An 18,132-nucleotide genomic window follows, 5' to 3' on the forward strand; every position below is an offset into this window, starting at 1 on the left:
ACAACTGTATTCTATACTTTCACTTCCTCAAACATAAATCTAAAGGAAATACAGTATAAACATTAGATATTTAAAGAATAAAAATACAAATTTATTTTTTTTTTTTAGATTATTCTTTTGGAAATTAAAACCAAACACGCAATATCAAACAACTGTACTCTATACTTTCACTCCCTCAAATATAAATCTAGTTAAAGAAAATATGGTATAAAATTAAGCAATCATTAAATAAATTTAAAAAAATATTTTTGTAATTTTTTTCCAGTTAAAAAACACAATCTCAAACTGTATTCTATACTCCCACTTCCTGAAATAATCTAATAATCTAGTTTAAAAAAAAGAATATAGTACAAAAATGCAACAATTAGTTAAACAATAAAATATATTTGTTTTTTAATTTTTCAAGTTAAAAAACAACAAAAATCACAATCTCAAACACCTGTATTCTATGCTTTCACTCCCTCAAATATTAATCTAGTACAATAAAACAGTGTACAATATAAACATTCATTAGATAATTAAATAAAAAATATAATTATATTTTCATTATTTTTTGATTACTTTCAAATTAAATCTCAAACAACTGTATTGTATACTTTCACTCCCTCAAATATAGTTTAAAAAAGAAAAAAGGACAGAAAAATATTAGTGCTGGAGCATCTCAAAACACTGTATCACAAACATGATTTAAAAAGTTGAAATTAAAACAAAAATCCTTAAAGTCTCTTAGCAGTCACCATAAATTTGTGATATCAAAATGGGGTAAAATAAGACGGTGTAAAAAAATAACAAAAACTGAGCTGGCACAACTTGTCACTAATGTTGACTACTCTGTATATTTAACACAGTATAACTAACATGATCAAAAAATTATTCTAGTAAAAAATTATTGATGGCAAAATGAAATTTACCTTAAAACAGACACTTTGACGGTAATACAAAAGATATTTTATTCTGTTGTAAAACAGGGCTGAAACAGGCAAAAACAAATGAAACAAATAAAACAAAAATTTCAATCAGAAAGAACTTAAACAAATGCAAGTGGGGAAAATGTTAAACTGTTACAACACTTGTTCATCATCTTTTTGATTATTATGATGTACTTGTTTTTTTTCTTGCCAAAGATACACAGATGAAACTGATCTACGTTACAACAGCTCATCACTCATAGCAACAGTGTACATGTTTAAATTGGATGACAGCTGCTGATCGAAAATCCTCCACACTGAAATCATATTCTACAGTAAAATCATAAAATCTGGCAAACAGGACAGGAACATTACACAGGCTCTTTCACATCATGAAGATTTTACACTTTTACTAACCCCTCTGGTGTTTCAAACAGCTGATGTTTAATAGGAAACGTTCCTGGACATTAGAGGACTAACACTAAAAGAAGCAAAGTTAGCAATGTTTTTTTATTCTTTATTCTTTCTAAAAATGCCAGCGGCAGATTGGACAGAGAGCACCCTCCTGCAGTGGTAGGTGATCTTCTACATACTGTAAAATTTGAGGCTTCTGTCCATTCCTGCAGAGGTGAGGAACTGAGCATTCTCTCCAAAGGCCACTCCTGTCACCAACCCTGTGTGGTCTGGGAAATAAAAAAACATAAATGACTTAAATGGCATCTAGCGTGATAGCAATGGTTATTTCCACACAAAATGCCATCATAACTAATGCATGTAAGACGTTGTCATTTTTCTCTCCTTACCAGTGAAGTTGAGGACCTCCGACCACTGCTTGCAGATGTAAACTCTAATATCAGACCCTCCTACAGCCAGGTAGGTACCACTCTGATCAAACACCAGTGACTTCACCTGAAACAAGAAAACAAAGAAATTAAACCTGAATGTAGACACACATGGCAGTAAGGGTGTTCCTAACAGATATTATCTTGTATTGCTCTGATTTCAGCATAAAACGAGTGTCTGATTATATCCACCCGCATCTAAAATCTCCCATATACATGTTTTTATTAGATATATATAGAGGTTTTTTCCCCATGGTCTTCTAATCTATTGTAGAATAGTCTATTGTTTATATTATTGTGTTAAAATGCAAACAACCCACTGGTTAATAATAAATGGGTCAGTTTTTCTCATACCTACTGTTGCTGACTGTTGTTATCACTTGATCAAGCCTTTTATAACATTCCACAACAATAAGTAATGTACAGTATGCATGTATGATCCAGGCTCATATTAAATCCATATCAGCCAAACTCAAGGCTGCAATATCGATGTCATATTGGGATTATGTTTTTTATCAGAATACCCCTTAATGGCAGCTTTGCACAGATCTCACAATTGTAACTACACTGTGTTTTGTGTGTATATTTAAGCAAAGAGATGAAAAACAGAGCTTTGGGTTAACAAAAATATGAAACCAAAGAGTCAAAAAGGTCAGGAGATTGCATTAATGTCTCAATTATATGCTGCTTTATTATCTAAAGAATGCATCTTGACATTTGTTTTCATTTGATCCAAACAAAACCAAACATCTAAGAATCACATAATGTGTTATGATGCATTTACAATGCACTTGAATACAGGAGTTTGACAAAATGTTTTCACCCTTTAGAAGTTCCTCTGTCACATTAAGGGCAGGAAGGTCATATCTCTTCCCAATACATGATTTGCCAATTAAATAAATCTCTTCATAAACATGCACAGTAGAATATTTCATAGTAAGTTGAAAAGTAGAAACCCTCAGTCACTAACCTCATAGTTGTTGTCCAGAGTGATGGTCTTAAAGTTCTTCAGTTTCCTCAAATCCCACAGTTTCAGAGAACTATCCTGGGCACCTAGAACAAAGTAGCAAACATGTTACAGTGAAATACACATGATAAACATTGTAATTAAGTCTATTAGACATATTTATGTCATCAGTGACCACAGTTACATGCATTAATAGGATTATTTACCAGTGGCTAGATAGTATCCGTTCTCAGAGAAAGCAATGGAGGTAACGGGTCCAGAGTGGCCGGGGAAGTTGGCCACGTTGGTGCGCTCCTTCAGATCCCAAATCTTGATCTGAGAGTCGGCCGTGCCAGTGCCAAAGATCAGACCGTCAGGATGAAACTGGGCACAGGTCAGAGCTGCTCGGAGCAAAAAATAAATATATTTTTTAAAAAACACCCTTACGAGCCAGCCAGACGCACTGATGATTAATGCAGCAATAAGGTGTGAACACTTACCACATCCAGCACTTTCATCAGTAACTTTGGTGAGGACTCGACCAGTCTGGATGTCAGAAAAGGCCCAGTACTAAAAGATGAAAATGACTTTGTTAGTTTACTTTATTAGACTTTTCAGAAGTTTTAGGTCCAGCCTGTCACACACTTGATCCTCAGAGGAGCTCAGCAGGTAGTCTCCAGTGGCATGTAGGGACAGGCCGGTGACACTGGCCTCGTGTGCACGCACAACCTGCACACAGTTACCTGCTGTGACAGACCACACACGGATTGTGGCATCTGGGGATGCAGAGAAGACCACGGACTACAAAAACAGAAATTGGAGTGAGTTTGGGGGCGTGACAGCAAAAACCATAGATAAATAATGCATCAAATGTTTTCATCCATCAAATGCCATGAGAGATTTTACCTGAGATGGATGGTAAATGACAGAGGTGACCTTCTTGGTGTGGCCTTTGAGCGTAGCCACAATTTGCTCTTCGTTCTTGTCGAACACCACCACATTCTTATCAGCTCCACCTACCCGAGCGTAGGAAAGTAGCAAAGATTCTTAGCGTAACATCTTGCAGGTAGTAAAATCTAATAATTAAAGTATGATTAAACATACCAGTGAGCACTTTGTTGGTGTCTGAAGGACACAAATCCAAAGACAGAATACCGGGCACACTTGCGCTATGAAGACCCTGAAGGAAACAGGAAACAGAACTTAGGAAAAGTACATCACATTACCTGTGAGTAAACATCAGCATCAATACTTACAGCATGTGAGGCCACCTGGCGATATTTGCCCAGGTCCTCAGATCTGACCAGCTCTTCTGGGACAGTTTTTCCTCTCTAGACAAACCAAGAAAAATAGCTTAAAGCATGACAAAGTAATTATTCATATTCCAAATAAGAATGATTTCACAGAATCAAGTGTAATACCCTCTTTCTCTCTGTAGTGAGAATAGTAGCCTTGTCTTGAAGCTGTAGACAGAATAAAAACAGAGTGAATCCAGTCTTAAACTAGACATGATAATAATTCAACACTAGCTTATTTTTAAAGGAAAAGTGGAAAACTTGTACCTTTTGGATGATCTCTGCAGTCATTCCAACCTGTTCACTAATCTCCATAGGTTCTCCACCAGCACCCTGATAAATCAGAATGATAGTGAGTGAAGAACACATTGTGGGATACAGGATGAATTTTCAATCAGTATTAAATCTGCTGGAAACCTAAACCAGTAACTCACTGCTGCAGATGGTTGAGAAGCAGGAAGTGCCTGAGGAGTCACCAACCCAGCCTGGGGTTTGAGCGTGGCAAGAGCTATAAAGCAGAAGAAGAGATAACTAATGTTATGATATTCAACCATAGAGTTCATTGCTGATGTGAACTTAGTAGTACCAATGCCTAGGACAAAAGACAGAAAGCGCTTTGGCCACACCTTCTCTGGCAGCGGTGACCTCTTTGGTGAGTCGAGCGATGACCCTGCAGGCAGCATCGTGCTGGTAGAGTGCATGGGAAAGCTCCTGGCGCGTTGTCTGCAGCTGCTGCCGCAATGTAAAGCTGTGAAGCATGACTGCATCCTGTGATGAAAAAGATTCAGAAATGAAGAAAACCCATTGAGAGGATTTTACAGACAACAGAGTAAAAAGTGAGAAACTTGTCTAGTGGGTTTTTTAATTGCTTAGAGCAGATGTGTGTCACGGCTGAGATGAATAAAGCCTAAATCATGCTTCTGCGTCACGTTGATGGCGTAGCTACGCGTAAACCCTCTGTGTCAAGGCAGACCCATACGCCTGTAGGGCTGTGATTGATCCAATCAAAACCTCATCCCCAGCAATTGATTTTGTAGGGCTGAATGAATATGGCCAAAATGATAATCACGTTAATTTGATCAATATTGTTATCACGATTATAATCAAATTAGGGAAAAATCTGTGTTTTTATTTCACTACTAAGCTTTTGAAATTGATGCTTTGAAGTTTTTTTTTCCAACATCATAGACACACGTAGGTTGTTAAATATTAATCCCCAAATAAATCCTGCTCTATCAAAGCCATTGTCGTTGTGTCCTTGGGCCAGGCATTTTACTTACATTGCCTTGTATGAATGGGTATGAATCGTGCATGAATGTTGGTGGTGGTCAAAGGGGCCGTAGGCGCGAAATGCCAGCCATGCCTCGGGGCAGCTGTGGCTGAATTGTAGCTTACCACCACTGGTATGACTGATGTGAATTAATGTTTTCTGTACGCACTTTGATTCTCCTTGAAAAATGCGCTGTATAAATCTAAGCCATTATTATTATTAGATTGCATTTTAAGATGCTTAAGACAAAATATACTTTACTGTGACCAGTAGATAAACAAGAACTTTTGAATGAAACCACACCCTCTGAAACCACACACAGCCATAACCCTCTAGCACAGTGGGTCCCAAAGGATTCCGTCATGTACCCCTTCAGACATTTAACCTGAAGCCATGGACCCCCTACTCCTGCACAGTTACATAATAATGTAATGTAATATACAATGTAGTCCCACCTACAGTGAATGTTAACCACCATGTTGAAGAATAATATATAATACTGCATTACCTTAGCAATAACAATAATTAAGCAATAGCATTAATCTTAACTCAACATTAACATTAGCATAGCATTATCCTAGCATTAATATTGACCAAGTATTAGCTTTAACATAGCATTATAATTAGCCTAGCATTAGCCTAGCAATAACATTAGCATTAGCCTAACATTAACCCAACATTAGCTTTAACCTAGCATTAACTTTAACCTTGGATTAGCCTAGCAATAACATTAGCCTAGCATTAACTGAGCATTAACATTAGCTGCTTTATTTATACTCTAGTTTCCAATATTGTCAGTACCCCCGTGACAATTCACGTACCCCTGGGGGTACCCGTACCCCACTTTGGGAACCAAGGCTCTAGCAGCATGGCAGTACATTGCAAAGAGACACGTTCCCTCAGCGGAGAACTGTGAGTGGTCAACCACGGCATCACACCGAAGCTTGTGACACAGAAGCATGAACATGGTTAAAGTGACGTGTAGGGTCACCTACTTACTTAAATAGCTGTGTTAGGCACCAGCAGACAGTAGATGAATAAGGATAAATTGTTGAAATTTCATCTGACCTAATGACTCATTTTGCACCACAGAGTACAGAGTTAAAATTTTGTTTCAAGAACTACACAATAAATGTTGTCAAAATGACATTATGCTTTTATTTTTATGTTTTTTTTTTTTAATCAATTCAGCTTTGCCAAGGGATTATATAATCCATTCATAAACACTTCCAATTAATTTTAAACTGTGATATGAATGTTAAGGTTATATCGCCCAGCCCTAATCTCAGCACTTACCCACTCGTCCTGAAGGGACTTAAGGATGGCAGGAATGCTCGTTGCTGATGGTGCCTTAGGTCTGATAGGATGTGATACTAAGGAAACAAAAGAAAAATTATATATATATATATATATATATAACTCAAATTGTGGTATGAATAATTGTCCATGTGTTTTTTTGTATCCTGACACTTATTAAACAGAAGGGCAACTCCTTCATTCTGTTTCTCACTAAAACTGGAGAATTAAAAAAACAACAACAAAGGAACAGTAGATTATATGAAAGTTTTCAGATCATATATTAACGAAATGCAGAGGAGATTATTTATTTAAAGCAGACTACAAGTAGGCTTCTTGAATCCTTCTTTCCCCCCCAAACACCTTTAGAGTTTGCCAAGTTAATGAAACAAATGTGAACAGCTCATGTCTATGTAGACTGTTATCTTGCATGTTTATAGATGACATTAGTTAACATTAATTTCATACAGTCAGATGAAGTATTACAGAGTGAGGCTGCACAATTTTTTTTTAATCACAAAACGAAATCCATTTTTTTTACTTTGAAAAAAAAGAAAAAAGACAGCATTTAATTATAAATAATGGATTTCTTTTAATTGAAAAAGTTAAAACAAATTTCCGTATTGGGAATAAAGTGCAACTGTAAAGCTTTATTAATCGTGCAGCCTTATTACAGAAAATACACAACTCAGATCATAATCATTATATATTAATTATGAGAACCTTCAGTTTGATAAGCATGTTATACCTAATGACGATGCTACTGATAAAAATAAAAAATAAAACTCCAGCCATTAACAGTGTTTGGCTTTGCAGACCAAAAACATACGATGAAAATCAAACTGTGAATTTGATATTTGTGTTTGCTAATATAAAACGGTGTGTTTGTGTGCAGGTTTACCTTTAATGTCTACGAGCTGCTCCTCAGACAGCGGCTGTCCGTTCATCGGGTCCGTCCCATTCTCCGCTATGTACTTCTCAATCAGCCGGCGGTCAAACACCTGGTTGGACACGGGAGAGACGCACGGGTGCTCCGGCACCTCGTTGGAGACTGGAAATTATAAAAAAAAAACTGGCATTTAGTAACCACACAAAGAGAATGAATTAACGTAGGAGTGATGAGAAACATGCATCTGTGCGGGGGAAGACGGTAATGCGTGGCCGCCTATGTTAGCTGTTAGCTTGTAGCATTAGCTCAGCGCACGGCTAACTCCGTCATCAAAACTTAGCTTCACTTACTCGCACAAACCAAAGACATCTTCCACACGCAGTCTCAATATGTCTTCCTAGATCTAAATGAAGCTACTCGTCCCCAGCTATCTGTACTGTTTACAACAGTGAACTTATGTTTGAATGGAGACAGAAGTAACACGCTGTCCTTCTTTCATTGCCGCTGCAAACGAACCATCTTCTTCTTCTACCAGCTCAGCTCGGAGCTCCTCCACACACAGCGCCACCTGTTGGAGGTCTGCACCCATAGCTGAAAGAAAGAATCCCACTATCACCCAGTATATGAAAACTAAACAACCCTAAAAAATATAATAAACAAATATGGCGCACAATCATATTGACTGTAGGAGTAAATGTGTCTGATAATGTGTGTTAGTCAGAGGTGAAAGTGACGGATTGCAAATACTCACATTACTGTAATTGATTAGCTTTTATATGGAGGTAGATTAGTGTCTTTATTATTCAATTTATTTAAAAAAAAATCAAACATCAAACTTTTTTCCTTCCATCAAAAAAATAAATATTATGAATCAAGGGAAAAAAAAGTGTTCAAATGCAAAAAAAAAAAAATTTGAAACCCAAATAATTTCATTTGAGAAATTGTTTTTTTTTTTTTTGTTTTTGTTTTTTTTATTGAAAAGGGTTTTTTTATTATTAAAAAGGTGTTTTTTTTGTTTTGTTTTTGAAGTCATCTTTTTTTGTATTTGGGCCATATTATGGGTAATACATTTGTCTCTTAGTTATTCATTTAAAAAAAAAAAAAACACTTTTTTGAGTATATTTCTAAGTCAGTAATTTTACTTGCACTTAAGTACATTTTAAAAGAGTAAAGTGATTTGTTATATTTCTACACCCTAATTTACTGAATAAATGATTATTTTTTTATTGAACATAATCCACATGTTCTTAGTCGTATCATTTCTGATCAACACCCAGCCACTTTCTTGGGTTCAGGATAGGGTTTCTATCTATTATGTTGTTACCCACATGGCACTGTTTTAGAGTTAATACATTTAGCTATACTTAGAGCCTGAGAAATTATTTATTTTAAATTGAATTTATTGGTGTTATTTTATTTAAAAAGAATTGTACATTTTGACAAACCCTTTTTTTTATACAGATGCCTTTGTGGAAAATAAATTAGGTTCTAAATGTGCAAGATTTTCCTTTTGAAGTTCATACATGAGAAGTTTACTGTATTCAAGGGAACCGTGGCAAGATTTATTACCAAAAATAAATGTGGGGGGTGAAAGTAACTAATAGCTTTTACTTTGAGTACTATTTAATTGAGCTACTTTTTACTTGTGCTTGTGCATTTTATGTAGGACTTACTTGCACTTGTGTACAATTTCTATCAAATGACAGTACTTTTACTTGAGTAGAATATCAGTTCTCTTACACTTCTGGTGTTAGCTGACTATTCCAGGTGTGCCTTGCATCATGTTGTAGTTAATTTGCAGCAGTGTTTCTCAAATGAGGGTACATGTACCCCTAGGGGTACACGATGGCACTACAGGGGGTACTTTAGAGAGAGAAAATGGAAATTTATCAAATGAAAACATTAAAAATGTGGGGGTTTTGTTGTAAAAAATGATAATCATAATGATGACAATGAAAATGATCTTGATTAGAACATGAATTGAAAATACAAGGTTCAGACTTGGTTCCACATCAGGCAGAAGATGAGCAGAAATGGTAAAAACTAGAGAAATACATTAATTCCATTCAGGAAGTACTAAATACTGTTTCATTCTACTTGTTTAAAATGGGATTCTTTAAAATGTGTGTTAACACTCTTTCATTCCATCATTGTGCTCTATAGTTGTTTTTTGTTGAATTCTGAGCAAAAACTTGTAGTTGGACAAAGGGGGTAGTGGGACAAAAAAAAAAATTGAGAACCACTGATTTACAGTATTCTGATGAGGTGGGTGGGACAATGTCTCAATGAAACATACAGCAAACCTGTAGACCATGTGTAAATGATGCATTTTATTAGCTGACAATTGAGATGTCATTTCTGTAATAGCCATCTGAAAACTCTTATCATTAAACAGTTAGTGCTTTAAGATAGTATCTAGTCACAATATTCACAGATCAAAGGCTATTGCAATATTTGGCGAGACATGTTATACATCACATCAGCTACCACAACCTTTACCTCTGCAGATGGTTATCATGACAAATATTCAATGAGGGACCGTCTCCATGTTGGGTGAGCAGATCTATGTTGCTGTACAGTTTATAAAAATCCATTGTTCCATTGTGGCCTCGAGGACTCGTTTAACACACACACACACACACACACGCACACAGTCCAGAACCGATCACACTGGTCCTGAGGGTCTAGAGGTAGGTAAGAACAGGACATTTCACGAGCCCCTTAAGTTAACACTCGTGATGTTAAAGGAGACAAAGGTTAACTCATGCTTTAGGAGAACAACAGAAAAGCATTACAACACGCTATCATGACATCAAACCATTAAAACTGGTTGTTCTATTGCATAACAGCTCCATCCTGTCCTTTCCTGTTTGAAATTCCAGCTGCAGTCTTATAAGAAGTTTAGTTTCTTTGACGTGTACACATCAGAGGACTCAGGCGTGTCCGTGTCCAGAGGGAGTCTGGTGAAGAAATCCTGTGCTTTGCTCCATCTTTTTTCATCTTCTTCTTTCTTGATCTGGAAACGAACACATTCGTCTGATGAGTGGAGGCAATCTGAAGTCCCAGCCACGGAAAAGAAAACCCGGTTCTCCTCCTCATTAGATTTGTCCTGCTGGAAGAGAAAAAAGGCCACGTTTGACTCAATACTCTGCTAACAACACACAGCTGTAGCATTGAGCGACGTTACCTCTGAGGGTAAATTATGAGTCGGAGAGCTCTCTGCTGTTAGTCTCTGTACTTCCTCATTCTCAGACCTGGGAGTCCCAAACATACCTGTAGCGTAACTCTATAGAAACACAAAGAATAGTGTCCATACAAGCACACCCAAACCCATCTACTGGTTTTATTCACTTTGGTTAATGTGATAATCCTTACTGTGTGAGCAGGACTGGCTTGTGGAGTCCATTTCCTTGGTGTTCCAGGCTGCAGAGAGGGACTGTAGAAGTCTGAGGGCCGAGGACAGGGCTGACTGTATTCCTAACAAGACAAAACACCAACACTCAGAAGGAAAAACAGCCATACACAGGTGCCTACATTTATCTTTTAAACCAACTCTTATCGTTTAAAGGCAGGAGTACTCCAATACAAACCTTAAAGATCCACACAGAATTCCTTTAACGAGTCAAAGTTCCATTTGTCTCTACACGTTCAGTTTAAGAGACTTACAACTGTTTATAAAAGGAATCAATTCCACACAAGCTGCTGTGAAGCGTGTGTATGTCTGTCTATTGATGATGACAGCACTAATACACATGCTGATAAACCCAAAACACACGTAAAGGAGTCACACGATCACGGTCTGCAAGTATGTGGCTCGGGGGCCCGATCCAGATCCGGAACAGGGGCCGCCTGTTGTGTACCCATGTTTTAAGGGTTACTCTGAGGTTTTATTCCCTCAACAATTTGTTAGTGCTTTACAGTCAAACAATGACAAGCACACACACAGTTACTCCCACTGTAAAACCAGGGAAGTGTACTAGACTCCATCTGAGACAGACAGTTAACAATTAAAATAAACAAGAGCACAAACCTCCGCCAAGGGCCAAATATCTGTACTATCTGGATCAGTGATCCTGATCATGGTACCAGGATCAATCACTCTTTAAAGACTTGGAAGACATTTCTAATCTCATCAATAACCACACAGTAGATCAGAATGTATGGGCAAACAAATATTTTTCGAAAAAATCGTGATAAAATGCACAATCCTGAACAGATCTGTCAATTACAAACTGAGATATGATTTTTTTTTTTTTTTAAATTTCACCAACAATGAGAGATAGAGATTTTTTTTTTTTCCAAACTGATCGAGAATCATTATATTGATCCGGATCTCCCTCCAAAATTAAATTCCATCTTCCATGGCTTAAGATCTATCTTTGGTTAAAATTGTGTGAAATCTGTTGAGTACTTGGTGTAATCCTGCCAATCAGACAAACAAACAAATAAATAAACAATGATAAAAACATTAGCTCCTTGGCGGAAGTAATACATAAAATAATATAATAATCAGCATTCCCCATATGAAACAGCTGTTTTTAAAAGAGCAGTGCAAAATGTGCGCAATCAAAGCAAAGTGAAAGCAGAAAACATGATGTATGCCAACATAGTTAAGTCAAGCTTAAAGAGAGCATGTCAACTCTGAAACACTGAAACTAGACACAAACCTACAACTCTTTAAGCTGTGTGAGATATTTACAGGGTCCCACCCTAAATATAAAATGGGGAAAAGATGTAAAACATGTCTCCTAACTCAATTTTTTTTTTTTTTGTATTTTAGATTTGATTTCATCAGGTGCAAAATGGTTCTATACAAAACCTAAGAATTCCTGTGGTTGTTGTTGATTTCTGATCATAGGAGCCATCTCAGATTAATAGGAGTTTTACCTCGATGTTGACCCTGGGAGGGTTGGCCGGAGGTGTGCGGTTCGTTCTGAGGCCGGTGATGATCTGTGACAGGCTGCAGCTTGGGTAACGCTTCATGAACAGGATGAAACCAGCCAGCGACACAAACATGCCAGATGGGACTGTGATGGACTTGAGGAGCGCTCGCCAGGTGCCCTTTTTGTCTGCAAAGTAGAGGGATGACACAAAGTTTTAGGAGGAAAAAAAGAGCACAGAGAAAATTAACACATGGGTAAAACAACCAGCAGGACTCACCAATCACCTGCAGGAACGTAGAGGACACCAAGTTTCCATTCCCGTCCCTGATTTCATACAGCCCATCGTGTCTGGATGTCAATCGCATAATGACGACCTCGTTGATGGAACCGTTTCTGGTCAAAGAGACGATCCCTCTGAAGCGCAAGTCATGGTCTATTATCTGGCCCTCACGCATTAGCTGCACAGGACCACGTGGGGGTTTAGGATCAAAGGGACCCAAGGCGAATTCGTCAGCATGTCGGGAAGGGGTAAAAATGAGATGGGAATGAGGGACAGGAAGAAATAAGGGCAGGTTTAGCGACTCCCTGGTGAAGCGTGTGATATTGAAGGAGTAGCCTTTATCCGAATGAGGAATTATGAACCAAAAGGAAAGGATGAGGAAAATATAGGGTATGAAGGGGGCCCAATGAAAAGGGAAAAATAAACACTGTTATAAACACAGACTGCATCCTAAAATGATTATCATCTATTAGCCCATCTGTGAGACGCGTCCCGTCTCTGCTCACCACGGACAGAGAGTGTGCTGCGAGACAGCGCCTTCCCCTCCTTGTCTCTCATGGTGTAGTTGCCTTGGTCTGCTTGCGTCACCCTCTCAGCCACCCAGAGCTTCCCACCTCTCAGCAGCCTCCCCCGGCGTGAGTCACTGGTTTCAGGGTCTGAGTGGTTCCACAGCACCACTGGCATGGCCTCAGGAGGAGAACCTCGTGGAGAAAACTCCAGAAGGGAACCATTTTCAGGAATGCTGTGCTCAAAGTTCTCCCCGTAGTGTCTGCGGTATGGCTTGATGCATTCTGACAGAAGGTTGAACAGAGCACTAAGATGATTGTAAAATGTAACATGCACTACATTCACACTGCAGGTCTTAATGCGCAATTTGGAGTTTTTTTAAATCTGATTTTTTTTTAGTGTGATCGTTCATATTACATTATTAAATGCGTCTTCAATCAGTTAGGAGTAAGAACGGAATGCAACCCTGAAGCATGCACAGAAGAAGTCCTAAGGTGGCACATGACCCCACAGGCTCATATGGTGTTTACAAAGTAAATATCGAGGCGTCCAGTGTAGGACTGTGTGTCGCGCTGATTTTACTTTCCAACAGAAGTCAGCACATCATAACTTTTAAGTCTGTGTAAAGCAGAAATAAATGTGTGTTATGAGTTTGTCACGCCACAGAAACATGTGTCATTGACCACTCAGCCAAATTTGAAAGATGAAAAAAAATGTAGTATATAAATAAGTATATAAAATCAGGTCTAAAAATAATGGAAAAACAAGCACTTCTCTCTGCTCTGAAATGTCAGTTAGAGGCGCTGGAACCACACCCACGCTCAGGAAGGGCGCCGCCTCCGTGTACTGTGTCTATGGGAGTGAGCAGTTTGAAAGGGGCTCCAGCGTCGATAGTGCTTCTCCCATTGGTTTTCCGAAAAATGCTCGGATTGATTAAAATACATTTATGACCGATTTAATGTGTTTAGAAGAAAATGGATGAATGCACATTTGCCTGTAGTGTGAACTTAGCCTAAAGGGATTAGCAACATGTGACACAAAACTTAGAAGAAACAGGGTGAGAGCATTTATCTTTACAACTGATTCTTTAATGCCTCCTCGTGGACCTTTTGGTTTTATAAATGTAAATGGAAGGCGTTTCTATCGATGAGAATACATAAAACAACAAATTAATTCCGTGTCGATCAAATTACAAACCCACTAACAAAACCAACAGCTGAATTAGAAGTTAAACCTCTTATGCTCTTGTGTTCCAAATGGTCTCAGTGATGTTTCTTTCCCAAGAAAACAACATTTACTTAGTGTCAGCATTGTTCTTCTCTGTGTTCTTGTCTGTACTGGCTTCTATCATATAAGCAGATGTAACAACCGTAATAACCAAAATCCCCAAATCTGAATGAAACGCATCTAGAGCGTGGGGATCGTCCCTCACCTGAGACGATCAGATGAACCGTCTCGTAGGTGAAGCCCATGGACAGTTTGTTGGCGTATAGACCCTGATCACTTTGAGTGGCTTCTTTCAGGACCAACGACTTATCTCTCGTCCACTCCCACCGTGGGTCCTTTACCTGTAGGTGAAAGCGTTAGTACTGTATGTCTATACAAAAACAATCTCTGGGATACATTCCTACTCACTGAGGTTTTTTCCAGAAGAACACGTTTCGGTCCATCCGGGTGTGACGAAAAAGTCACGATCCTGGATGTGGAGTCCACAGGGAGACGAAACTCCTTCCCGACACAAACTGTCTGGACTTTTTCTCTTTCACCTGCCCAGAAACAAAAACCTCAGTGTGTGCTTGAGGAGAATGTGATTGCAATATGGAATACAGCTGTTGACTCACCCAATAAATCCCAACCTATGGAAAGATCGTAACAAACAGGGTTAGTTTTAGTTTCTTGACTGATGCTTGATACCAACTGAAGCTCCAGTCCTCCCTCAGCCTTTATTTACCCTATGATAACATTGTATACAAAGCCTCAAACCCTTTTCCCTGTACATTTACTCCCGTGTTTTCACCCAGGGGGGCAACATAAAAAAAGAAGACAGTCATCAACATCCCCCGCCAGATTGGTTCTCATTATAACTCATAACCGTTTCCTAAATGTCCGAAATCTAACTTAGATGTATACATAAGAAAATATTATCACATCAGAATATATAATTACTAATTATCTTAATCGTTTTCTAAGGAAAGCTGTACCCATTGAAGACACTTCGAACAGAGTAAAAAAAAAACGGCACAAGGGCAATAACTACAGAAGAAATAATTGCGTACTCCTTATTTTCGAAACCCATCAAGGTATTGATACCCTGAAGCCACACACCGAATTTGGCGATCTTAAACGGTTTCTAAGAAAAGCTGTCCCCTTTGAAGACACCTCGAACAAAGTAAAAAAACGGAACAAGGGCAATAACTCCAGGAAAAATAATCCCGAGTCTTTTTTTTTTCTTTTTTTTTATACATTTGTTTTGTTCGCTAAATAAAACAACTGACCCACTGTTTTGGACAATCCAAAATCCACACACATGCAAGCTCCTCCCCTCTGCCCCGCCCCTCTCAAAGCCAAAGCTAGTCTGCGGGCCAACACGAGGAAAGTTGTTGCTCGTGATCTTGAAACATGGCAGGAGAAACACTTGGTAAACAAATGGCAAGTCAAATTCTCTGATATGGGAACACTTTGGGTTCGATGATGAAGACCTAGAGCAAAGACACATCACGTGCAAGAAGTGTTTTGTTTTGTGCAAACGTGAACATACTTGATTTTAGTGTTTGAAGGATTTTATTTATGTTTAAAGAATATATTTTGTGTTTTTTTTGTACAAAAAATAAATAACTTTTTGGTTGACAAATAATCATTTGAATAATCGCGAGTTCAATTACGACTAAAATAATCATAATTATTATTTTTTCTATAATCGAGCAGCCCTAAAACAAGGCCACAATATTGTTTAAATTGCACCTAAAAGCCCACTTAAGATCATTCTGCTCCATATTTGGCCCCTGAGTAAAAATAAGTTTGACACCCAGTAGTTAAAGAATTACTAACACTTGTTATAAACAGGTTTGACAAATAACAAGTGGTTACAAAATAGCAGAGGGGAAAGTAATGGATTACAAGTACTCCGGTTACTGTAATTGAGTTGCTTTTATGGATACTTGTACATTTTTGAGTACATTTCTAAATCAGTAATTTTACTTGAATGTTTTTTTAAAAAAAAAGTGAAGTAATTAATTACATTTCTACACCAACCGTTACTGAGTAAATTGTTATTTTTTTGTTTTAAAATGATCAACGGACATTGTGAAACTACAAAGCGTGAAATGACCAGACAACAATCAAATGCATCACATCATAACCGACCAATCAGATTGAACGTAATGCACCGTGCTAAAACAGCATTGAATCCTGGTTATTTTCTCATTTTTTGAGTTCATAAATGTAACGATACTTAGAGCCTTATAGTTTTTTTTTTTTTTTATTGAATTGAATTCATTGGTGCTATTTTATTTTACGTTTTAACCAACCTTTTATTTTATACAGATGCCTTTGTGGAAAATAAATTAAATTCCAATTGTGTAAGAGTTGGTTTCTTCCTTTATAAGTTTATACATGAGTTGTTTACTGTATGCAAGAGAAACGTGGCAACATTTATTAGCAAAAAATAAACACGGGAGGGTGAAAGTAACTAGTAACTTTTACTTGAGGTACTATTTAATTGAACTACTTTTTACTTTTACTTGAGTATTTTACGTATAACTAATGTATGAATGTCAATCAAGTTCCACTTGAGTAGAATATATATAGTAGTATGTAAAACTCACCCAAAGCCAGAGGGACAGTGATGAGTGCTGTGAGGAGGACACTGGAGGTCATTTTCCCTGTAGGACACACAGCACATTATTTTACAAAATTACAATTTCATTTAGCAGACTTGGCTTTTATCACGTACAACACGAGCATAGTTATGGTTAATGGACATGCTCATCATCCCACACACTGATGGGTTTAAATAGAAACACTCCTATCATCAGCCACAGCAGATACCTGAAGCATGCAGCCATGCATCAGCATCCTACAGCTGTTAATCCCATTAAAAACCAGTCTAATAATGATCCAGGTCATGTCCACTAACGTCCCGACATGTCCAACCACATTTAAATGTCTCCAACGACACAACACGGTAAACCAGACATCCGTGTCGACTGATCAACTCACGGTGACACAGTGTGCGATCAATCGGGGCCGAACTCACCAGCAGAATGAGGGTTGAGCAGGTCCATACGGAATATTAGAGGCTGTTTGTGTGGATGAGGATAAAAGAGGATCTGTGCGGCCTCTGCGGAGCGCGCATGCGCACTGTATCTTGCACGTAACTTTACGGGGGCTGACAGGCAAGGTGGTGTGTCATGACTGTGTGGGGTTTCTGGGTTTTAGCAACGTTCCACGCAAATGACGTAGGACATTTGCATGTCCTCGGACATCCAAAAAGCAAGAGAAAAACACGTTAGTACATTATGGGTTTGGTCAAATGTCGCAGATGAATATGCACAATGGTAAATGTTTTCACAACAATCAACATGAAATGTATTATTATTATTATTATTATTATTATTTACTTTTATATGGAGGTAGATTTGTGTGTTTATTATTCAATTTAAAAAATTAAAAAATTACTTCAATCAAAAAAGAGTTTACTTCCATCAAATACATATTTTCAATCAAAGTATGCAAAAAAGCTAGAAAAAACAAACAAACAAAACAAAACAATTGAGAACCAAATAATTGTATTTGATCACTTTTCTTATTTAACTGAATTTTTTTTTTTTTTTTTTTTTTTTTTTTTTAATTATTCATTTATTTATTTCAATTGAAACGTTGTTTTTCTTTTTACTTTGTTATCCAATTAAAAAATAAAACATTTTAATCTAGGGAAAAAAAACAATTCAATCAAAAAAAAAACAAACAAACAAAAAACATTTAAACACTTTTTTCTTTGATTGAAATAATTCATTT

The 18,132-nt window shown here is 37.6% G+C and overlaps 2 protein-coding genes across 4 annotated transcripts; both read right to left on the minus strand.

Moving 5' to 3' along the window:
* Nucleotides 1-925: 925 nt before the first annotated feature.
* On the minus strand, nucleotides 926-7,994 carry prpf19 (pre-mRNA processing factor 19). The gene is made up of 16 exons (XM_028459656.1): nucleotides 7,797-7,994; nucleotides 7,459-7,608; nucleotides 6,558-6,634; nucleotides 4,618-4,759; nucleotides 4,426-4,499; nucleotides 4,259-4,324; nucleotides 4,118-4,159; nucleotides 3,953-4,027; nucleotides 3,801-3,876; nucleotides 3,603-3,712; nucleotides 3,342-3,497; nucleotides 3,197-3,266; nucleotides 2,924-3,097; nucleotides 2,721-2,803; nucleotides 1,712-1,817; nucleotides 926-1,591 (listed from the first exon to the last, which is right to left on the minus strand). Exons 1-16 carry the CDS (start codon nucleotides 7,813-7,815, stop codon nucleotides 1,494-1,496), a joined length of 1,518 nt encoding a protein of 505 aa, XP_028315457.1. The 5' UTR covers nucleotides 7,816-7,994; the 3' UTR covers nucleotides 926-1,493.
* A 2,325-nt stretch (nucleotides 7,995-10,319) lies between these two features.
* LOC114471619 (uncharacterized) lies at nucleotides 10,320-17,512 on the minus strand. 3 transcript variants are annotated; one of them, XM_028460466.1, is made up of 11 exons: nucleotides 17,372-17,512; nucleotides 16,941-16,997; nucleotides 14,958-14,972; nucleotides 14,752-14,882; nucleotides 14,549-14,684; nucleotides 13,116-13,400; nucleotides 12,607-12,945; nucleotides 12,334-12,515; nucleotides 10,822-10,923; nucleotides 10,634-10,732; nucleotides 10,320-10,555 (listed from the first exon to the last, which is right to left on the minus strand). In XM_028460466.1, the coding sequence occupies exons 1-11, from the start codon at nucleotides 17,397-17,399 to the stop codon at nucleotides 10,337-10,339; spliced, it is 1,593 nt and encodes a 530-aa protein (XP_028316267.1). In that variant the 5' UTR covers nucleotides 17,400-17,512; the 3' UTR covers nucleotides 10,320-10,336. The 3 variants fall into 3 exon arrangements, with proteins under 3 accessions (XP_028316267.1, XP_028316266.1, XP_028316268.1); XM_028460465.1 differs by having other exon boundaries at nucleotides 10,320-10,558; nucleotides 17,372-17,511; XM_028460467.1 differs by lacking the exon at nucleotides 14,958-14,972 and having other exon boundaries at nucleotides 10,320-10,558; nucleotides 17,372-17,511.
* Nucleotides 17,513-18,132: the final 620 nt, after the last annotated feature.

This window comes from Gouania willdenowi, chromosome 10, assembly GCF_900634775.1.
Source record: "Gouania willdenowi chromosome 10, fGouWil2.1, whole genome shotgun sequence".
NCBI classification, from domain to species: Eukaryota; Metazoa; Chordata; class Actinopteri; order Blenniiformes; family Gobiesocidae; genus Gouania; species Gouania willdenowi.

What these genes read in the sequence shown, in the direction of transcription:
- prpf19 (XM_028459656.1), bottom strand. An exon ending in TGATGAAAGTGCTGGATGTG is followed by an intron (nt 3,098 to 3,196) that starts GTAAGTGTTCAC and finishes TGCTCCGAGCAG; the next exon opens with CTCTGACCTGTGCCCAGTTT. An exon ending in GGAGGTCCTCAACTTCACTG is followed by an intron (nt 1,592 to 1,711) that starts GTAAGGAGAGAA and finishes TTTATTTCCCAG; the next exon opens with ACCACACAGGGTTGGTGACA.
- LOC114471619 (XM_028460465.1), bottom strand. Translation starts at nt 17,399, where the DNA reads ATGGACCTGCTCAACCCTCATTCTGCTG. An exon ending in CTCCCAGGGTCAACATCGAG is followed by an intron (nt 10,924 to 12,333) that starts GTAAAACTCCTA and finishes TTGTCTTGTTAG; the next exon opens with GAATACAGTCAGCCCTGTCC. An exon ending in CTCATAATTTACCCTCAGAG is followed by an intron (nt 10,559 to 10,633) that starts GTAACGTCGCTC and finishes TTTCTCTTCCAG; the next exon opens with CAGGACAAATCTAATGAGGA.